The sequence below is a fragment of the Pomacea canaliculata genome, linkage group LG6 (assembly GCF_003073045.1).
Source record: "Pomacea canaliculata isolate SZHN2017 linkage group LG6, ASM307304v1, whole genome shotgun sequence".
Taxonomy (NCBI): domain Eukaryota; kingdom Metazoa; phylum Mollusca; class Gastropoda; order Architaenioglossa; family Ampullariidae; genus Pomacea; species Pomacea canaliculata.
In genome coordinates, this window is record NC_037595.1 from 28,678,036 (window position 1) to 28,698,347 (window position 20,312).

General features: G+C 37.9%; 3 protein-coding genes across 6 annotated transcripts; 2 read left to right on the forward strand and 1 right to left on the reverse strand.

Annotated features, from left to right (window-relative positions):
* The first annotated feature begins 114 nt into the window (after positions 1-114).
* LOC112566311 (fukutin-related protein-like) lies at positions 115-2,776 on the forward strand. Of its 2 annotated transcripts, none has more exons than XM_025242401.1 (2): positions 115-595; positions 847-2,776. In XM_025242401.1, the coding sequence occupies exon 2, from the start codon at positions 871-873 to the stop codon at positions 2,395-2,397; it is 1,527 nt and encodes a 508-aa protein (XP_025098186.1). In that variant the 5' UTR covers positions 115-595; positions 847-870; the 3' UTR covers positions 2,398-2,776. The 2 variants fall into 2 exon arrangements, with proteins under 2 accessions (XP_025098186.1, XP_025098187.1); XM_025242402.1 differs by having other exon boundaries at positions 115-390.
* A 125-nt stretch (positions 2,777-2,901) lies between these two features.
* Positions 2,902-12,893, reverse strand: LOC112566313 (transmembrane protein 134-like). The gene is made up of 8 exons (XM_025242407.1): positions 12,773-12,893; positions 12,109-12,310; positions 11,810-11,862; positions 11,037-11,138; positions 9,815-9,891; positions 8,357-8,401; positions 7,417-7,470; positions 2,902-7,127 (listed from the first exon to the last, which is right to left on the reverse strand). Exons 2-8 carry the CDS (start codon positions 12,304-12,306, stop codon positions 7,048-7,050), a joined length of 609 nt encoding a protein of 202 aa, XP_025098192.1. The 5' UTR covers positions 12,307-12,310; positions 12,773-12,893; the 3' UTR covers positions 2,902-7,047.
* Positions 12,894-13,135: 242 nt separating this feature from the next.
* LOC112566312 (ketohexokinase-like) lies at positions 13,136-19,176 on the forward strand. Of its 3 annotated transcripts, none has more exons than XM_025242404.1 (8): positions 13,136-13,273; positions 14,101-14,273; positions 15,030-15,152; positions 15,969-16,100; positions 16,191-16,287; positions 16,718-16,856; positions 17,505-17,625; positions 18,697-19,176. In XM_025242404.1, the coding sequence occupies exons 2-8, from the start codon at positions 14,110-14,112 to the stop codon at positions 18,956-18,958; spliced, it is 1,038 nt and encodes a 345-aa protein (XP_025098189.1). In that variant the 5' UTR covers positions 13,136-13,273; positions 14,101-14,109; the 3' UTR covers positions 18,959-19,176. The 3 variants fall into 3 exon arrangements, with proteins under 3 accessions (XP_025098189.1, XP_025098188.1, XP_025098191.1); XM_025242403.1 differs by lacking the exon at positions 13,136-13,273 and adding an exon at positions 13,293-13,598; XM_025242406.1 differs by lacking the exons at positions 13,136-13,273; positions 14,101-14,273; positions 15,030-15,152 and adding an exon at positions 15,168-15,835.
* Positions 19,177-20,312: the final 1,136 nt, after the last annotated feature.

Genomic DNA, 20,312 nt, shown 5'->3' on the forward strand with positions numbered 1-20,312 from the left:
ACTTAATATCTGCCGCATACGAAAACTCCTTTTTGTATGTATATACCTGGCATCCAACGCTTAGCTTTGGTTGTTTTTTGTTGTTGTTTGGAGGACCATTTATTAAAAAGTATAGGCCATATACTGTCTTCTGGTAGTGCGTTATGATCAGTAATAATTTGTTTAAGGCGGTGGCATGTAACAGCAGAGAATACGTGGCTAAACGCAAAATCAAACGCTATCGGCTCAATTAAGGAACGAACTTCTGTCTCCGTCCGGAGCAGACGACAGCTGGCCCTCAAAATTACAGCGCCATCTGCCGCCAGTCGCGCTTTGCTTGCGAGGTTCAAGGGAGATTACTCTTACGTAGATTTCCAAAGTACTGGAGAGCGAAAGACTGGGTTTCAGAAGGCACGTTTCTTTTATGTTGTTCGCTTTTGCAGTCGTAAAATCGGACGTGGCATCATATTCTTAAAGTTCTGATTACATCTGGTAATGTTCCGAAGTGAAATGTGTGTGCAGTGACGCTTTATCTTTTAATGTAAGACTAAGAGTGCCAAAGTCTTCAAAGGATTTGTTTCGTTTTTGTCGACCTCTTTGACATCAAGCAAGTACGGTCAGTACCGAACTGGGATCGACAGCAGGTTCCTTTTGCATAACGACTATTAGATAACCATCTTTCAGAACTGTATTTATACAATGGCGAAGATATACGTGGGTTGTCTCTTTCATCCTCTCTCTCTCACACTCATACACATGCAGCCTGATGTTTGGGTCTTTTTTCAAAGCAGTGTCGATGTGATATTTACTTTGAAAGAGACTTGTTCACGTAAAAATCCTCATTTACCTTGTTTGTCTGGTGGCTAGAAATCAAGGAGGCACTAATGAAGGATGTGGAAATACAAATCATGGAAGACCTGCCTAACTGCATCACTGGCTCTAAATCTTGTTGCCTTCATTTATCTCGGAATTCAGCAGCACTATCAGTCCACACATGATCCTAGGATGGTGAATCAGCCACAGCAAGAACACAGAGAAAATGCATTTGATCCTCATCACCCTGTCACACCTGTGACTGAGCTTGTAACTGTAATAATAAGAGATTTTGAAGACTTTGAAAACGCCCTTGTGGAAACAGTGAGTGAGATTCAGAATGTGCTTGGTCATGTGAAGACATTGATTGTTGGCAATAAATTTCCATATCCACCCCTTAAGCTGGACAAGACATGGAATGTAGAGGTAGTGAGTCTGGCAACCAATCTGCTGCACAATTTTTCTAGCAGTCGTCCTGACCACCTGATTAAGACGAAATTTGTTCTGGTTCTTCCAGATGCAGCTAAATTTAAGCACTGGAAGAACTTGCAATCTGCCATGCAAATGCTGAGGAGCACTGGAAAAACTAAAGCTGTTGCCATGAGGGTGGGAGGGGAACCTTTGTCATGCATGACACTTGATGTTGACCTCAGATTATGGCAGATGATGATACTGGCTGGAAATTCTACATCAGGGCAGTGTGACATGATGCATGGAGAACATGCCCTACTGATGCTAGCCTCGGATTTTCTCCAGCTTGCCGATCCTTTTGCTAGTCCCTTTCCCCCTTGCTTTTACATTATGGCTAAACTTCGTCAGTGGAAGATACGAAACTTTGACAAAGTCTCACTTGCAAGAATCAAGGAACTCTTTACTGACCCTCACAACAAATGGAAGCATAAACGTTTAGAGGAAGATCGATTAACCAAATTTTATTACCAGGCAGGCATTAAGTTAGTAATTCATTCCGATGGAAGAAAAGAATATTATGGATGCACTAAATCTACTGCACGGTGCTTTGGTACAATTGTTGATGATATGCCTGAATATCTGTATGAGGGCAGGTGGACGCCACCTTGCTGTCTTCGAGCTCTTCGAGAAACAGCCAGATATGTTTTTGAAATACTTGATAAAGAGAATGTCAGATACTGGCTTGAAGGAGGCAGTCTTCTAGGTGCAGCAAGAAATGGTGATATCATTCCTTGGGACTATGATGTTGATATTGGAATTTATAGAGATGATATTGGACAATCTTCTCACTTGAAAGATGCTGCAGAGAATAGATTTGTAGATGAGCTGGGATATGTTTGGGAGAAAGGTTCAGAAGGAGATTTTTTCCGTGTGCAGTACAGCGAACAGAATCATCTCCATGTTGATATTCACCCATTCTATTCTCGGAATGGAACAATGACAAAAGATACCTGGTTTAGGACCCATAGACAGGACACAGAATTTCCTGAGCACTATCTCAAGCCTCTGACCCAAATAAACTTTGTGGGCATGATGGCCTCTGCTCCTAACAATGTTAAAAGTTTTCTGGAATTTAAATTTGGTGAAGGAGTCATAGGACAGCCCAGATATCCAAACTTCAAGAAAGTGCAGTAGTTTTTTTTTTGTGAGACATGCTTTTAGAGGGGAGACAGGTTGGTGATATTTTATTTAAAATATTATCTGCATGTCTCTGTGTTGTTTAAAGTTTTAAGGACTTAAAGACCTCCCATAATGTATTTTATATTGCAGATGGGTCAAAGGATTGTAAATATTTGTCATGTTCTTTAATACTTTTTTATTTGTAAAAGTTACAATACGTCCTTGGCACTTTATCAAAGTGCCATTAACAAAAATGATAGAAGGATATTATACTCATAATAAAAATTGTAAATGTGAATTATTCTTCCAAGTAATGCTTACTCACAATAGAGGTATTAACGGGAAGTTTACTAGTTTGTGATTTGTCTGAGAGGAAAAAGTGTCTGACATTGTCATGTTAGTGGAAAACAAAATGATTGGTTGATAGGATGATTCTGATGCATTTGTATGAAAGGACAGCAAATTTGCATTGTGTTCAGTGTTCCATGTGAAGGGTATTTAATAAGAAAAGAAACACTATGAATTTAAAATATTTTATTTCTTGTAACTGACGTGAATAATAACAGTGACCAGATGCAAAGAACAGCAAGCACTTTCACCACATCTTCACACTGCACAAGTGTCATTATTGCACAGTGATGTGTAATCATTGTCAAATATCATTACCAACTTTCTATCTGTTGAATGAAGAAGAATGTAAAGCAGATAAACACCATGAACTCATCTTTACTAAGGTGACCAGACGTTTCGGGGGTGAAAGCGGGACACGGGCCGATGATGGTGTCATCACTGTCAAAGAACGCCGAAAAAAGTGATTTTTAAAGACAAGCGGGACATTTGATGGACTTTCTAGAAAGCCAGAAAGCGGGACATTAGGCGTCCCGCCCGATGAGCAGGCGGCACATGAGGTCAAAAGCGGTACTGTCCCGCCTAAAGCGGGACGTCTGGTCACCTTATCTTTACATACTTGAGAGCTACCATCTTCAATACTTCACGCTAAACACTATTTGCTTTCACTGACTACTGAACTTTTTACAAGTAGAAAACAAGGCACTCAAGCGTGACATGCATACTTCTAAAGTGCTGGACCGTGTATACGCTAAATACAATACTGCAGTATCTTCGAGTCTGGTGGAACAGTTAGTGCGTGAAAAAGCAAGTCACTGTTCATGATAATACTGCAGAGAAAATTACAGTCGTAGGTTCATCAGAATGCATAGTTATAGTGATCCACATCAGCAAAACCACTAGAATTGCACTCATCAGGGTGATAAAAAAAATTTTTGAAAACTTTTTTTTTACTAAATACTTAAAAATCCACCTTACTGTGTGTGCCTAAATTGCTTGTTGTGCAATAACCTATCGCAGATGTGTCACTGCGAAGAGAGTTTTCGAGAATGCTTCTGTTGTGCACAATGCATCTCTTTAGATGCTGTGTTTTGAGTAGCCGCTGGCAGTGAGTATCAATGAAAAGGGAAGGAGTTTATTACCTTATGACACAACCTTATAACTTATAATGGAACATTTTATGCAGAAAGTTAAGATTTTCTCTATGATTTGAAATCAATCATGCTTCATGAAAGTGTGGGTAAAACTTTAATCATCAAGTGTGGGATAGATACTACATCTACACACACACCCAAATAGAATAAAATTCATGTCAGGTGACTTTAGCATAACATTTCTTCTGTACTCTAACCAACCAAACCAACTTTCCCCACTTCCACTTATACACACATCAACAAGAATAAAATTTCACTTTAGATGTTGTTAATGTCTTTTGTCATTATTATCAAAATTGCTAAAGTACATGCAGAACATGCTAGCATTATGTTGTAATCAGCTGTTTGCAAGATAAAATATTTACTTTAAAATAATTTGAGGGGAAAAAAAGTTTTGAAATATAAGAAGATATATAATGGGTGCGGCCCTATGCTCCACTGGGGGTGAATAGGAACAAGATGATAATGGGAATCCAAATCATAATAAAAAAAGGGAATGTAATTTTGTCCATCTTTTAAGGATTGTTTTAATACATTCTTCATCACAACACTGAGATTAAAATTACAGTCTGCACTTTTTTAGCAAGTGAGGACACGTGCAAACTTGCAGGTGTGCATGCATGCATGCATACATATGCAATTACATATTTTCAAATCTACCTGTTTCTATGATCATAGTCATGGATCCAATGATGTTACAGTGACTCTAGCGCTTTGATCAATCTTGCATTATGTTGGGGACAGGGGTTGTTGAGGGTTTCACCCTCATAACCCATCTCAGATGACCTAGTGGACAGATGTGCACAAAATGTGCCTATGTGTGATCATTACTCTTTAATACATCCCTTGACGGATATCTGCTGATGAAGGGTTATGCTGGACCACAGTATCGACCGCTCTCCAAGGTATTTTCAAGGACAGTCTTCAATAGTATCATGTTGGGTTACATGGCCAAAAATCAGACCATCTCGTGCCCCTTCCTGTTGCAAGAAGGGGTTCCTGGTAACCACTAGGGTAGTGATCATGCTTCATACAAAATCTGATTTAGCATTCATTGTAGATTTGGAGCAGTCTCCTCAGACATTGGGTTTGTATTCTACTTGAGCTGTACTCCATTTGACTTTTCCATTAACCATGATTTGTTAGTGCTGGTCTCCATAGATATCTATTGACATTCTCTGTCTGTTGGTTGCTGCCGGTGCATGCCACTGAAGTCATCTGCAAAATGTAGGTTGCAGGTGGGCCTCCCATCTATGATAACATAGTTTTGATGCTCTTCAAGGGTTTTCACGCAATTTTCTCCAGAAAAGATGTTAAACAGTACATGCAAAAATAGGTAGCCTTCATGGATGTCCACTGTTGCATGAAAGAAAGTTTCCATTTGGTTATCTAGTAGTACTTCCTTTACTGAGCTCTTGTACAGCACTTCATCGACTTGAACAAGGCCATCTTCGATGTTGAATTTTTGCATCATATGCCACAGCCCCTCATGCCAGAGTGTGTCAAATGCCTTTCTAAAGTTGATGAACTTCTGGAGGAGATTTTGCTGCTGCTGTAGATTTTTAATATCAGGTGACAATATACTCAACAGTGTTCTTGCCTGTCTAAAACCAGCCTGTTCTAGCAGTTTTTCTGTTGTGGTGCTAATGCAATTCTATGTTACTCTCAGCATGACTTTGCTTGGGTGAACGAGTAGGTTTTGTAGTTTGACACTGTTTACTGTTTCCTTTCTTTTTTTTTATGGAAGATGTTTGGTTGCAGCCATATTCTGGGTCATTAATTGCATTCACAGATTTTTTGACATAGTGCAGTAAGAGTTTTCCTTGTTTCTTCCTTACCATCAATCTAGCAATGAATGCACTAACCTATTTTGTTTAGATTAACATGTCTACACATGTTCCTCACAATGGAAGCTCCAAGTGCAAACGCAAATGGCAAGCAAAGGACAAAAGTAAAGTGAACATGAATAAAAAAGTGAAATACAAAGAAGAGTGCATTCTGACAAAGCTAACAGGAACAAGTCAAAAGGAAGACTGACTGCCTACAATCTTAAAACAGAATAAAGAGACGGCAAAGAATTTCAAACTCTGGTACTCACGAAAGAAAAACTAAGATCAACATGTGAGACAAAGAGATGAGCAAAGACATGAAACTTCTGCACTTTAAAAAGCAACTACACCAAATTGTTCCCCTTTACTCCAGCCATAAAAAAGGTTGCCAAAGACTTCGAAGGATAAAATTGGAACAAACATTACTCCAGATAATGAATCTTTATATTTTGATAATTCTCAAATTGTTCTTCATAAAAAGGTGCAGTAGAAATACATCATGAAAACTGTTAATGGACTTGGTGATGGGAATAAGAGGTACTGGAGCTGGCAGGAAAAGACTGTCAATAGAATCAGGTTGGACTAGTCCATAACTTCAAAGGTAGGGAGAAGGAAGTGAAATAATTTTGTGTGTTTGAATAATATGTAACATGTATAAAATGTGCATACATTTTATTAGGAATGCTAAAGAGTTGTCAATTTTTCTGCTTTTGGAGAAAGGTGGGATGGAGAGTTTCTATCACTCTTTTGCCTGGTACATTCACATACGTCTCAAACCTAATGATAATGCTGCTTAACTATCAACCTGGACATGATAACTGGTTACACAATGACAACTGTCAAATGACATTTCATTAATATCATAAACAACATCAACTGCAAGACTGATGCAAATAAAATCTGAGATCCTGGTAAATGCATTTTCTTAGAACAACCTGACGTCAAAACAGTTTGTAAGTAAGAATGACCAGACATTCAGTTTCCTGAATTACACAACCTTCATTCAACTTTTTTTGCTAAAAGCATTGACAAACTTTCAAGACAAAAATGCTTTAACTTTCAGCAAGTACTACAATAAGACAATAAATAATATAATTTGATACACAGTCTTGCAAGTCAGCAAATACACTTTTTTATCACAGATTTAAAGCAGAGAAATATAAGCACATGGTGACAAAATATTACAAAGTTGCTTGTGACCAAACTCTGTGACAAAGCAAGTTCCTGCCTATAATGGCATTAGTAGAAATGATCTTTTCGAGCATCTGGAAGTATACATCCAAAATCTTTCAGGTGTCAGGGCTGTCAGGTGTACAAGATCAGACTGGTATGTGTTACCGCAAGGCTGGCAGATTATTAAAATCAAAACCAGGCCTGCCAATAGCAGCACAGTAAATGTAGATGAAATGATAACCTGTAAATACAAGATTTTAAAAAGCAGTTGACAATTTTTCCTGTGTAAAGAATATATATATATACAGTCAAGAAAATGGATGTTCTTTCTACTTCTGTACAGGAAGTTGTGCCAACTTCAAAGTTGATAACTGCTGACAGTTAACTTTAAATAGTGATCAAATGCATAATTTTTTTAGAGCATCAAGACAGTGATAAAAAACTATAAGGACACAAGACAAACACTACATTAATGATGCCTCTGGAACCCCAAGAGACCCACTTAGAAATAACTACAGTTTGCTGCTCACCTCCAGGAATGAGGCACAGAAGCCCAATCACAATGATGACAATACAGTGATACCCTGCAGACAGAAGCATGGTGATGATACAAAGAAACTACTGTTGTTACAAGGTACACATGCTTTGCTCTGTTCTGTGCATCCTAACTGACCAGGTTACTACAATGGCGTACATGTTAGATATTTTTCAGCTATACCTCCTCTATCAGCTAGATCTAGGCAAAAGTGCACCAAGGGAATGAAGGTTACAATACAATACAAATATAAAACATCTTTATTAATCCTCTTGGGAAATTACCACTTATCTGCCATGTACAGCAGATCTCGTCACCACCGAGCACATATAGTATTATAGCTTTCTTCTCAGAAAACCGTAATATCCAATGAGCTCACAATCCAGGGAAGCAGTTCAAATCCACCAATATACTATTTACAAAATACATTCAAATTGTCATCATTCATTATTTTACTTGGTGCTTTTTGCCTGAATGAGAGTAATAACATAGTTGATTTTTGGGGGGACCTACATGATCAAAACTTCTGAAAATTATTTACAAAAGATCCCCCCAAAAAAAATCTAGGAATCGATACTTGGCAGTTACTGACAATGCATGGAAACACTGACAAAACTTTCTTTGTAACTACATGGTGAACCCAAGAAATTCAATGGCACAAAACTGTGATGTACTGTTGATGATGTTTTGTGTGTCACCACTGCAGTTATAAAATGTGGGAATGAAGTACTAATTGAAGCACAAAGTAGATCTCTGAAATGCTCACTAAAGGCATCGGATCACAAAAAAAGTTATTTCACACAAATGATTGCACCATTCTCTTCATGCTGAAATTAAGGCAAAGACAATTTACAAAAATTTTTTAAATGTATTATTGTGCAGTATTGTCATTGTTATATCATTATGCTATTCTATACGCATCAACTGAGACCTACCTGTAGCTGGTGAAGCTGCGATGCCTATTCCTGTGAAGACTAGAACTGAAATAGATCAAAAACCACCTTTGCATAAAAAGACTCTCATAATAAACTCTGCTACAGCTTCTTCCAAACTGTACATCAAATATAATGATAAGGAAAAAGGAACAAATTATGGTTATTATAACAAAGATAACAGTGATGATCATAACAATTATGATGGCAACAGAATGAAGACCATTTATAATGTGACTGTGATCCCCCTCCCTGTTACCCTTGGCCCCTGCACAAATCTCATCTTTAACTCTTAAAGAAGGTAACATCAAATTTCAGGATCTGTTATTTGATGCTTATCATTGCTAAATTGCTCTTCTACCAATAATAGGGAGTTCTGAACCAACTGTTGCCAACAGAATACAACAGTATGTTTTAAAATGCTGAAGGCTGCCTTTTTCATTCTGCCCAATTTACAATGTATCATGTATGCTGTCCACTAACTAGGGAACATGCTAGAGCATGAATAAATGAGGTTGACATTTATTTTTTTGGTTAAAGAATCTCAAATACTTAATCTTGAAAATGAGCAGTTTACCGCAAGATGGTGTAAATTATTTAGTGAGATGATGATCAGAATGTCGAGACAAAAATGATACTGATGGTGGATGGCTGGTGGCGGCAGCAACTGAAAGAATTAGGACATCTGTACCCTGAATGATAAAGGTAGTGAAATGGCAAGTTGGGTTGAAACGATACATGCTGCCATTCTGAATCATTTTTGCTCAAAATTTCAGGCTTTAAAGGCATTATTTACTTATAATCACATCTAAACTACAGCTCCATGCTGGTACAAGAAAACACCATGTTCTGTGGTCAAGCAGTGTGTCAAACCATTTACAGGAGCATTAACTGTCAGGCTCCTAGGTGTGGTGATTGTGTCATAGAATTCTTAATATGAGTACAGTGAGCAAGAGCAAATATGGAGAAGATTGGCATGACACAGAATGCCTTTTTTTCAAACAGTATCTCCTAAATCACGAATTAGGGTCAGTTTGCTTTCCTTTGCAAAAGAATATGAAACATGGCGGCTTCTGTTTTAGAAATTATTCTAAGTAAACAGTTTGTTTGGTGGAAAGAGAACATCAGTATCTGTTGAGTCCCACTTGCCATCTCACTGGCCTTTTATTCAACTTAAACTGTGAACTTACAAACTAATTAATTATATGCACAGGGTTAAAAAGAGCAACCAACATAATTCAAACTAAGCATTTATTTATGAATCACAGAATATTTCTCATTCCATGTAGGTTTCCAATTTTCTAAATTCTTATTAGACCTGTGTCATGTTCATTGAAATCCAATGCAGCTGACAAATAAAGTCAGCATCAGCTTTAGAAGATCTGGTTGGTTGAGCATGTGATTTTAAAATATTTTAAAACATGATGAAACCAACAAAATCTACAAATCAGTCCTACTCACCTAGTCCAAGAACCATCAAAATACCCGAGGCCAGCACAAGTCGCCAGTTCTCTCGCACTTTTGGGTGGTGCACCCAGCTGAATGGTTAAAAATAAATTGATACTGAGATTCTGGCTCACAAAAGTGCATATTTATAGACTGTTATTATGACATTTGCTACAAGCACAGTCATTAGATCTTTCAATAATCTGAGTGTGGACTGCACCATATTATCTTAGATGATTCAATGCCTCTGTGGACTTGCTTACTTCTGCAAAATGTTTTGATGCAAATGCTACTAAATTGTAGACTGTCATGGACCAGTCAATGTCAGACTTGAACCTTACATGTTATATGATGTTCCAAATAAGAGGGGAAGGGTTGACCCTACTTCCCACTCCCCTGACATCTTTGAAATAGGAAGTTCAAGATCATGTCATGGTTACCTGTGCCCTATTATAAGTAGAATTAACTTTAGAGGAATCTTGATGCAAGGTGTTCTCCAGCCCATCCCTGACCTCTAGCTTCTAACAACTGTACATTAACAACAATTATCAATTGAAAGGATGCACTCTCAGGCTGGGGACTCTTATTCTCATAATACCATCATCATCATAGATTAATGATATCTTATGTTATCATGTTCGATAAGGTCCCTAGACTACTATACTGTTCACCACTATTTCAACCCTGAGTGCCAGGAAGTGACAACCATGTTTCCCAGAAAGTTCATTCAAAACACAGCTTTAGACCATAAAGTGCTGAAACTAAATTTTCTCCATCACACTTTGACTTGCTTCTTTATGTTGACACTATATATTTGTTATGTCTAGTCTCTGTATGCACACTGTGTACATTTTGAATCTACATTTGCATAGTTTTGTATGTTTTCCTTTTATAAGTGCACTAAAGTGGGGGGGAATGCATAATACAAATCTCTAATATTAATCAATATTACTATTCTACTTTGTGTTTCACCCCACCCACCCACCCCTTCCATCTGTATTTATCTTTTTGCCTGGACTTTTAATGTAGACAGCACTTGAATAGTGTTAGAAAGGTGTATTTCATGTTGTTCTGTCTAAAGTCCTTCATCGGGAATCTAATAGATCATGACCTGGATAGCCAAACAGGCAAATTATTTTGTTGTTCTTAAAGGAATGTGTATGTGTCTTAAGTGAGTATAGTTTAGTGACACTTATATATGACAGATATATAAATCATCAATAACTTGTGTTCTTACCTGTCATACTGGTTGTATGAAAGAACAGAGATATTGGTAACACTTGATGAGAGACTGTTAAGTGACTGCAATGATGTAGAAGCTCTCATATATCGGCTGTTTCTGGAAGTCAGGAAAAAAATCATTAAGATGAGAGTTACCAAGATTTTAAAAAGTTGGTTTTCATATTTATTTATTATATATGACTGGATAAAGTTACTATTGCTGCAGTTTCATGAAAATATATCACACAAAATCAGTTTTAGTACAAGTCTGTTGGTCAACAAATGTAAGATCAGGCATTGAAAAATAATTACACTTACATGGAAACAAAAATTAAATAATGTCCATAGTTTGTGGAAACAAATAAAGACAAATGGGTAAATAGACTGCAATACAGAATATCTTCTCCCTTTTGGCCCTCATAAAGACTTCTTCAGGTTTTAAAACTTTATCACTATCAGGTTGTGTAACAATGTTCAGGCTATGGGACAGTAAAATTATTACTTTTTAAATCCCCAAGTACCAAACATACTGTATCCATCAAATAAACTTTTCTTGGTTCACTGCTGTATGCATATGCTTATTGTGCAAAAGAAAGATTCTAAATCCAACAGAGTTTAAATGGGCAATACAGAAAGTCAAAGTTATGAATATAATCATCAGAGAAGTCAATATGTAATATAAAAGAATTTAGATACTTTTGAGCCTTCAGGATTATAGTGAATTCTTCTGATATCTAGTTTTATTTGGATATAAACTAACATTTCGTGTTAAGACTGAAGACTTCATACCCCATGGATCTTTCTGATGAGATGACTATAAGAGGATCTTTGTGGTTATCAAACTGGAAAGAAAGGATACAAAGCTTATAAAGTAAAATGATAAAGTAAAGAAGCAGATCACATCTGATAAAACAGAACAAAGAAAATAAATCTCTGAAACATTTATCTGCACAAATAAACATAGACTTGTGTCTACTCATGCAATAACACACATACATATGTGCACGCCTGTTTCTCCCTCACATACACACATAAGTGGACAAAAGAGTCAAACTGTCTACAATTCAAGAACACTAGAAAGCCCCTACTTGAAATTCATGCAGTGGTATCTCATCTGGGCCAAGTCCTGATGAAGCTTTAGTCTTTTGAAGAGGCAGAGACCCACCCGTTGCTCCATATATTTTAAGGCTGACCTCAGGGTCTCTGTCGTCCCACTCGTGTGCAGCATTATCAGCAGAAAAAAGGTCCTGGTTTTGGAACTGGAAGCTTGGGCCACCACATGCCATGGTTCTTTTTCAATGAAGGTGAAAAAATTATATTTATAGGATTGCGCCTCATTTTTTGCATAATGTTCTTTGGACATCGTTGGTTTCTACATTGTGGTAATAAAATATTGGCTGAAGAGAACATTTAAAAGAATCATTCAAATGAATCATTAAGTTTGGGGACAAAGAGAAGGTCACCGTTAGTTTTTATGATCGTTTGGGAAACAGTGAATGCAATGTTCACTTCAGCTAATGCAATCACTTCCTCAGCAAGGGATTTTGTCGGCGTTTCCTGCCATGCTCCTACTGATGTGATTAATATACACAGTTTCATGTAATAAGCATGCAAATTTATTTTTCTGAAAGCCACGATTGATTACTGTTGAAAGTTTTGCGTGGTTACCACATTATACTTGAGCTAATCCCCAAAAACGGCAGTATGTATTTGTCAACAACTCTCTTTTCACAAGAACACAGTAATACTTACCTAATTCAGTGGACAGTTTTTAAGCCATCACTGCGTATATCTGACCAAATACCAGCAAAGCTATCCCGGGAGACTTCTTGGCAACTGACTCTACCATGTTGAAGTTTACGTCGCTTGCATCCTGGAAAAGTCAGCCGCATCTGCTGCTGGAGCTCATGTTAGGCTTGTTACACATCAAACATTACCTACCAACACGTTATTGCTTGAGGAGAAACAATGCTAGTATATTTAGCCACATTGTAAACTCAACTCACTCGTGATTCGGTTTACTCTGCACCTTGCACTGTGTTGTCAATTAGAGACGCAAGATGTCCGTGTGACTAGCCCTGACGCACGTCCGTGCTATCACTTCATCTTATCGCTCTGCAATGCAGGCTAGCTCAGTAACTCTGAGCTTGGTGCCTGCAAGATTCTGTTGACAGATTATACACTCTGGTCCTGGCTCCCCAGAACATAATGCACTAGCTGAGAAGATCGTTATTAACCTTTTCGACGTCGAACGTAAGATACACAGCATCTGTTTTGTACATAATTTCTGTTCGTTAGGCAGATAAAGTTTGTTGTTGATAAGTAAATGTCATACCGCATGTTTTATTCAGAAAAATCCACGCTGGCACAGATAATCGTGAGGGATAGCTATTTTCCACACGGCTGTTAGGCCCTATGTGGTGAATAAAAGATCCCTGGGCCTTGCATTGATCGGTGACGATGTTCGCACATTACGGACTCCATACCACGAAGCAGGCCATCGCTGCAAGCTCCGTTGATGTTTGGAAATAAGAAGAAGAGGAGTTTATTTTTTAAAACAAAAATCTGCACATACGAAGTATCACACTGTAAATAATTACTTGAGGGCTATGCACATTTAGACATATAAAATTAAGTCATCGGACTGATCAACATTTTCGCTATAATTACAAAAATTCTATTTTATTAATATTTTAGCAGCATGCGATCATTCTCCCAATGACTTCATTTACAAATGTTTAATTCATCATACAAAAGTGCTGCATTTTTCATCAGCTGGAGAATGACAATTCATTGTAACAACAGTAGTAGTGAAATTATATATGTGGGTCATCTTTCCAATTACATCTTTTTCTGTGCGCTGGCACATTATCCATCCTATGTGATTACATTCAGCTCATGCTCATAGCATGAGATTTTTTTGTGTGTACAGAGCTATGGACAGGCTGTGCGACCACTTTGCTGTATAAAACATTAGAAATTGCTTCATTGGCTTGAGACTCTTTATTAGGAGCGCACTGTACACATATAATACTTTTCTTGTCTGTCACTTACTTAAAAGTCATTACTTTATATTGCAGTGGCATAAAATGGCGACCAGAGGTTCATGTTTAATACCCGTGACAGGAAGTCATGGAGATGAGACTAATAGCACTAATGTTGGAATTCAGCAGCCAGTCTTGTGTGTTGGTCTGACAGTGGTTGACATGGTGACAGTTGCAGAAGCCTATCCTTCAGAGGACTCTGACCAAAGGTGCAGTCAAGCGTAGGATGAAATTGTCAAGATCTGAATCTTTTTTTCTAAACTATTGGGAAGGCAAAAAATGAAGCCTAGATAGAACAAAGACAAGAGTGTTGGCAGGGCATGTAGAATGGCAGATGGCTCTTATGTAGCTCATAACAGGCAGACCGACAGACAGCTGTAACTTGTCTATCAAGGGTCATATCTGCAGTAAAGATAAATCTGAGATTTCAGATAGATGACATGAAGGTGATGTTGGTGTTGCCCACCTAATATACTTGGGCAGACTGATGAGCAATGATTGACTTCTTGAACAGTAGAGGGTGTCTGTTTTATCATCGTTAAGTTTAATTTTGTTTAATTTCTTCACACTAGACATGCTGAACTACGTATACATCACCACTGCCACTACAACCACTAGTCTAAGGATCCTTTATCGTTTTTTCTCCTCTTCTCTACCCACTTCCCTATCCCACTATGGTAGAAGGAAAATGAAACCTTAATTTACTCTCAAGAAAGGTTGCATGCATATCTGTGTACAGTTTACACATATGCTTGGCTGGGAGGGGGGATACTGTTGGTGTTTTACACTGTCAGCAATGAAGACCATATTATGGAACTCCCCCCACTCCCCTGACTTGTAAATTCCGCTGACATATCAATTAGACTTGAAACTCAACTTTGCATGTGTAATTAATGATAAACATATAAAAAATCATTTTAGCAGCAGCAGTGAATTGCATTTGTGTGCATCCATATATTCAACAGAGCTGTAAGATTTTACAAGCAACGTGGGGGTAATGCATCAAACACCTGCACAGTGTTAAGTCATCTGGGCACAAAATGCGAGTATCTTGGTGTTCTGCCTGATTCATCTAGCCCTGAGCATAGGTATGTGATCAAGATATTTTTGAAAACAAAAGTAATTAAAGTAATTACTTCTGCAAAAAGCATGAAAGGAAAAAATAAGACCAAAAATAAAAATTATACATTTAACAATAATCTTTATTGTATGTTGGGCTTTTGGAACCCCATGAAATCCAGTTATCTCCGTTTGTCGGTAGCATTTTCCAGGTGTGTTATGTTGTCTGAAAACTTGCTGGATGAGTGCAAAGTCAAGTGTGTTTCATATTAAGGTGTGCATCTGCCATGGAAAAGCATTGAAATGCATAAATATGTGAAACTGTGGCCTGTTAATAACTTTAATGGAAATGAAGCTTATAGAAAGGCTTATGACAATTCAACCAAAGTAATCGGTGGAAGCTATCTGCATGATTATATATATCATACTGTTGGATAAGCTGCAGTGCTTTTCTTTATCTGTGTTGTAAGAGTTGGGGAAAAAAAACTCAAGCGTCACAGAAAAAGAAACTGATAGTACTTTAAAAACAATCCTACTGAGATTTGTCTTTGTTTAGTGTATGTTGTTTTATCAACATGCACAAGTACATGACACTATGAGTATCAGTTGCGTGGATGAGTGATATTTTAGGGATCTGTTTGAGGAGCTGTATGACAATACCTCAAGGTCAGAGCTGTGAGGAAAATTTCCAACATTCACTTACTCATCCATGGTAGGAAAGAATTGGTCAGCTGGCCAAGTTTTAAATTTGTAATTGCATATACTGTGTGTATATATATATTGTGTCATCAAACAATTGTAGAAAAATCCAAAAAACAACTTTTGAAGTTTTTTATCTGTTATAGTTGGCTGATTCAGGATTTCATGTCTCTAGGAGTGGCCATAAAGGGATGTGTCTTCAGTGACAAGCCTTGCCCTGTGGCTACTGTAGTAGTCAGCCAGCAGACTGGTAGTCGTACCATCTTATTTTGTGCAAAGTAAGCATGCTTATGAAGGCTCTTGAATCTTCAGAATAGGACAGTTTTCTTTCATTATGATTTTGGTAATTGGCAGTTTCTGAGTTTCAGAAGGTGCTGTGTGCAGTGGTCAACCAGAACTGTCAAGGACCAGTTTGTAAAGGCTGTGTCAGATCGTTTGCATGAATTCAGTTGGATACATTTTGAGGTAAGAGTTTTTGTACCTTTTTTTCTCAGTTGAGCTGGTGGGAATGGGTACTTGACTCCAGAAAGGGTTGAGGAAAGTAAGGCTGCGAGGGAGAGGAGATAGGCACTGCTCTCACGTAAAGCTGGCCCTGAGAAAAGTGAGGTCTCTAACACCTCACCCCACAACAACCTGAAAAGGTTAGGGGATGACCTTTTCCTTTACCTTAGACAAGTTCAATATGCTGTGTGAAAATAAAAATACTTCTTACAAGTTGTGATCAAGTTGTTGTATGCTGCTTTTGTGACTTAGTCATATGAAATATTGTTGTGGGTCTTCAATGCCTGTGCAAGGGTTTGGGCATCAGATAGTTTTTATAAATGTATAAAATTTTTGTAAGTGTTGTAGAGCCAAATGGGTACATTAGTCTGTGAAACATAAAATTTTGTTTCAGCTGCGCCCAAATGTGGATGACTACTTGCAGATGATGGAGAAGGTGAGAGCTACTCAGGCAGCCTTGATGACACATGGTAGTGACAGTGCATCTCAAACTGTGTCTGTGGAAATTGAAAAGCCAGAATTAGACAGACTTGGTGAGCCAAACTGGGTGTGATCAGTGACTTTTATGCTGGAGGATAAGATAAGCAATATGATAGCTGCCAACAGTCCATTCTAAGTCTTCCCGAGCTAGCAGGAGCTAGTAGAATCATGAATATTTGATACTTTTATGTACAAAGAATACGGTCACTTCTTGTCTGCATGCAGAGAAGGCAATATCAGGACTACAGAGGACTGTAGTACAATCAGGCTGGTCAGACAAGTTTAACATGGAGGAAGAGGAGTAGAAAGTGAATTGTTTGAAGATGTTTAAGGGAATAAACAGTTGGTGCGATGCATAAAGCAACTTATTGCCAAAGTAAAGCACCTAACCATTTTATGTATAAAATTGAAGAATTCAAGCTGCTGTTTAACTTGAATGCACATGGTGTATGGTGCATATTTCTCTTATCTGGAGACACAAGCAGGAAAGAGAATAATTTGCACCTCTCATCATTGATTTTAAGGGATAGAATTAAGTGTTGTGATTTTGTATGATTGCTTTTCCTGGCCAATTATTACAGCATAAGCAAAAGATATATATATATATACAAACATGTGTTTACTTACACAGTTCAGATGATTTGTTCTGACAGATGAAAATAATGTGAGCAATATTTTTGGTTTGTGCTCTATTTATTCAGTTGCACAGCATGCGATGAGTCTTGCAGATGTGGTTTTCTTCAGCAAAGACTGGGCACGCAGTCAGGGATGGACAGACATGCACATGGCAGTCAAAGAGGCAGGCAGAATGTGCCCACAGAAGTAAGTTCCTTTATGGTTGCTTTAGTTCAGTGGTTCTCAAAGTGTGGTCCGCGGACCACTAGTGGTCCCCAGGCATAAGTCAGGTGGTCCGCGGCTGACAGTCGTCATCTCAGCAAAGTGATGTTTAAAGCGATGCATTCCTCGCATTAACATTTTAATTACAAAGGACAAGGTATACGTAGTTTTATGTCATCTTATTACTATACTACTGTCACAAAAGGACATTTAGTTTTGAATTAAAATGAAACAAATGCAGCAATTTAAATCTGAAATTCATAGTAGAGACTGATTGTTAGGCCTCGGTGGTCCGCCATATGTTTTACTTAGGCCTTGGTGGTCCGCCATAGCTTTTACTTAAGTAAAGTGGTCCGCGGTCCGAAAAACTTTGAGAACCACTGCTTTAGTTAACCAATGTCTGGTTAGATGCCCATTGGATTTCAATCCTCCATCTTCAGTCTACCGCTCTTCTAGCAGTGTAGACTCATTTCTTAATTTAAATTGACCCTTTGATTTATTAGAGGCAGGCAATCAGCATGGTACTTGTGCGACTGGGAAAGATTCAGAAGGGGTGTGTAGAAAGTGGAAGCATTCCTCTGACCTAGACACTGGATAGTTTATGGAAAGGAGGGAATTAAAAACTACTAAAAATATTAATGGTAGTAATGGAAGTCTATCTCATGGAATAAAATCTTATTTTCCTGCACATAAATCTGTTTGTTGATGCTTTGATACAAGACTATGCTATAATAACTGAAATTTAAAGGAATGCCTTCAAGTTATTTTTGTTTATTTTTTTGGAAGATTTTTGCTTGAGTATGTGTATTTGTGAAGAACTTGTTTTATACATTTGATCTTTTACAAACAGTCTTCATGCAGTTCTCATACTTTGTGATGTGAGATGATTTTCATCTTCACTTTTATTCCTTCTGTAGTTAACAATGCAACCTTCTCTTCTACATGCACATGTCTAACATTCATGCATACAATCTCTATTTATTAAAAGTGTTCAGCTGTCCTCAGGCAGGTTTCATTTCTGTTCATCTTTAAAAAGTTTTTTTTTTTCCTTATCAGCACAACAGTTGTATGCCCCTGGGGAGATGAAGGGGCAGCCGCCTGGCATAAGGATGATGTCATCACTGTACAGGCAGTTTTACCTGAGAAAGTTGTTGACACTCTGGGTGCTGGGGACACATTCATTGGAGGGTTTCTGCATGCACGGACAATGGGTCTTCCGCTGGAAGAAACAATGAGGTTTGCTTGCCATGTAGCTGGTTACAAATGTGGCATAGAAGGCTATCAAGGACTGAAAACTTTTTACCATTTGTTGAGCTAAACAGTGTAAAAGTTTGATATTTTAGTGATGTGAGTTGATTTTTGTCTTCACTGTCACATTTCTTTTCACAATGCAAGTTTATCTTCTACATACATATGCTTTGCATGGTGTGTATGTGTGTGGTGGGGGAAGTATTTGTACATGGATGACGTCAAATTATGTATGATTGCTTCTCCTGCCTAATTATGGTAAAGTAAAATTATAAACATGTATAAGCACAGCTGTTTTTATTTTTCTTTGACTGTATGATGGCATTTATCATGAAGAATGGCTAGTTCAGTGGTATGCTTTTGTCATAACTACTAAATAAAATATATGGAAACTGCTGACGGTGACTTTTCTAGAAATTCCTTGTAACAATAGTTGATGCAATAAAATACCTGTAAAAAAAAATTGACCCAAAGAATATATTTTTACATGCCTAGAAATGATGACCCACTTTCAATTCACTGTCCCTACAACCAGTAGGGAATGGAACCTTTTTAATAACTTTTTATCTAATTAAAAGTTGTTTATTATTATATATGTTGCTATTACATGATTGTCACCACATGCCTAGTATAAACATTAGATCATTGACGTGTATCGGGCGAGCCTAAACAAAGAATGTGAATAAACCGGAAGCTTTGTACACACCAGCCTCGTTTTAGTAGTTAATCTGAAATGTGAATAAACCGGAAGCTTTGTCGTCTCATGCCTCGTTTTAGCAGTTAACTGGAAAAATATCGTCTGCCAGCAGTCCAGTAATACAAGTTTGTGATTAGATTGGCAACAACAACAACAATAATAATTTCCATAGCGCCTCTCCCTAACATCGTGGTGTCAAAGTGTTTTACAAGACAACTACAAAAGTTTTGCTCGGGGCACAACTCACGAGGTCGGCAATTCTGGAATTCTGAAGCATGTATCACAAAATAGTCTAGAAAATCCATATAGCGAGAGTGGACATCAGCACCTGCTCAACTGCTGCCGTGTGCAGGGTCTTCCGCGCAATTAAAAATACGGTGTGGTCACATTAATAGCCGCCTTTTAGGAGAACAATATGCGGGCATTCCTCCTTCCCCCAAGTGTTGATTTACCTCTCCTAGTCTAGACGTCAGTTTATTAATTGCTATGTCTGCAGCATCTGAAACACTACAAAAAATGTCGCACATTGTTAGCAAGCTACATTCAACTTCAGTTTGTTTCAAATGCCCATGCAGCTTGTTTCTCGTGACTCGAGTTAACGAAAATGTTTCGAACCTCCAACAGGGCTCGAACAGAAAGAACGAATTTGGTCGGTTCCCAAGAACCTTTGCTGGACACCGCCAAGCGGCAAAATCTGCATGGCTGGGTTCGGGTATGTCGCTCGATC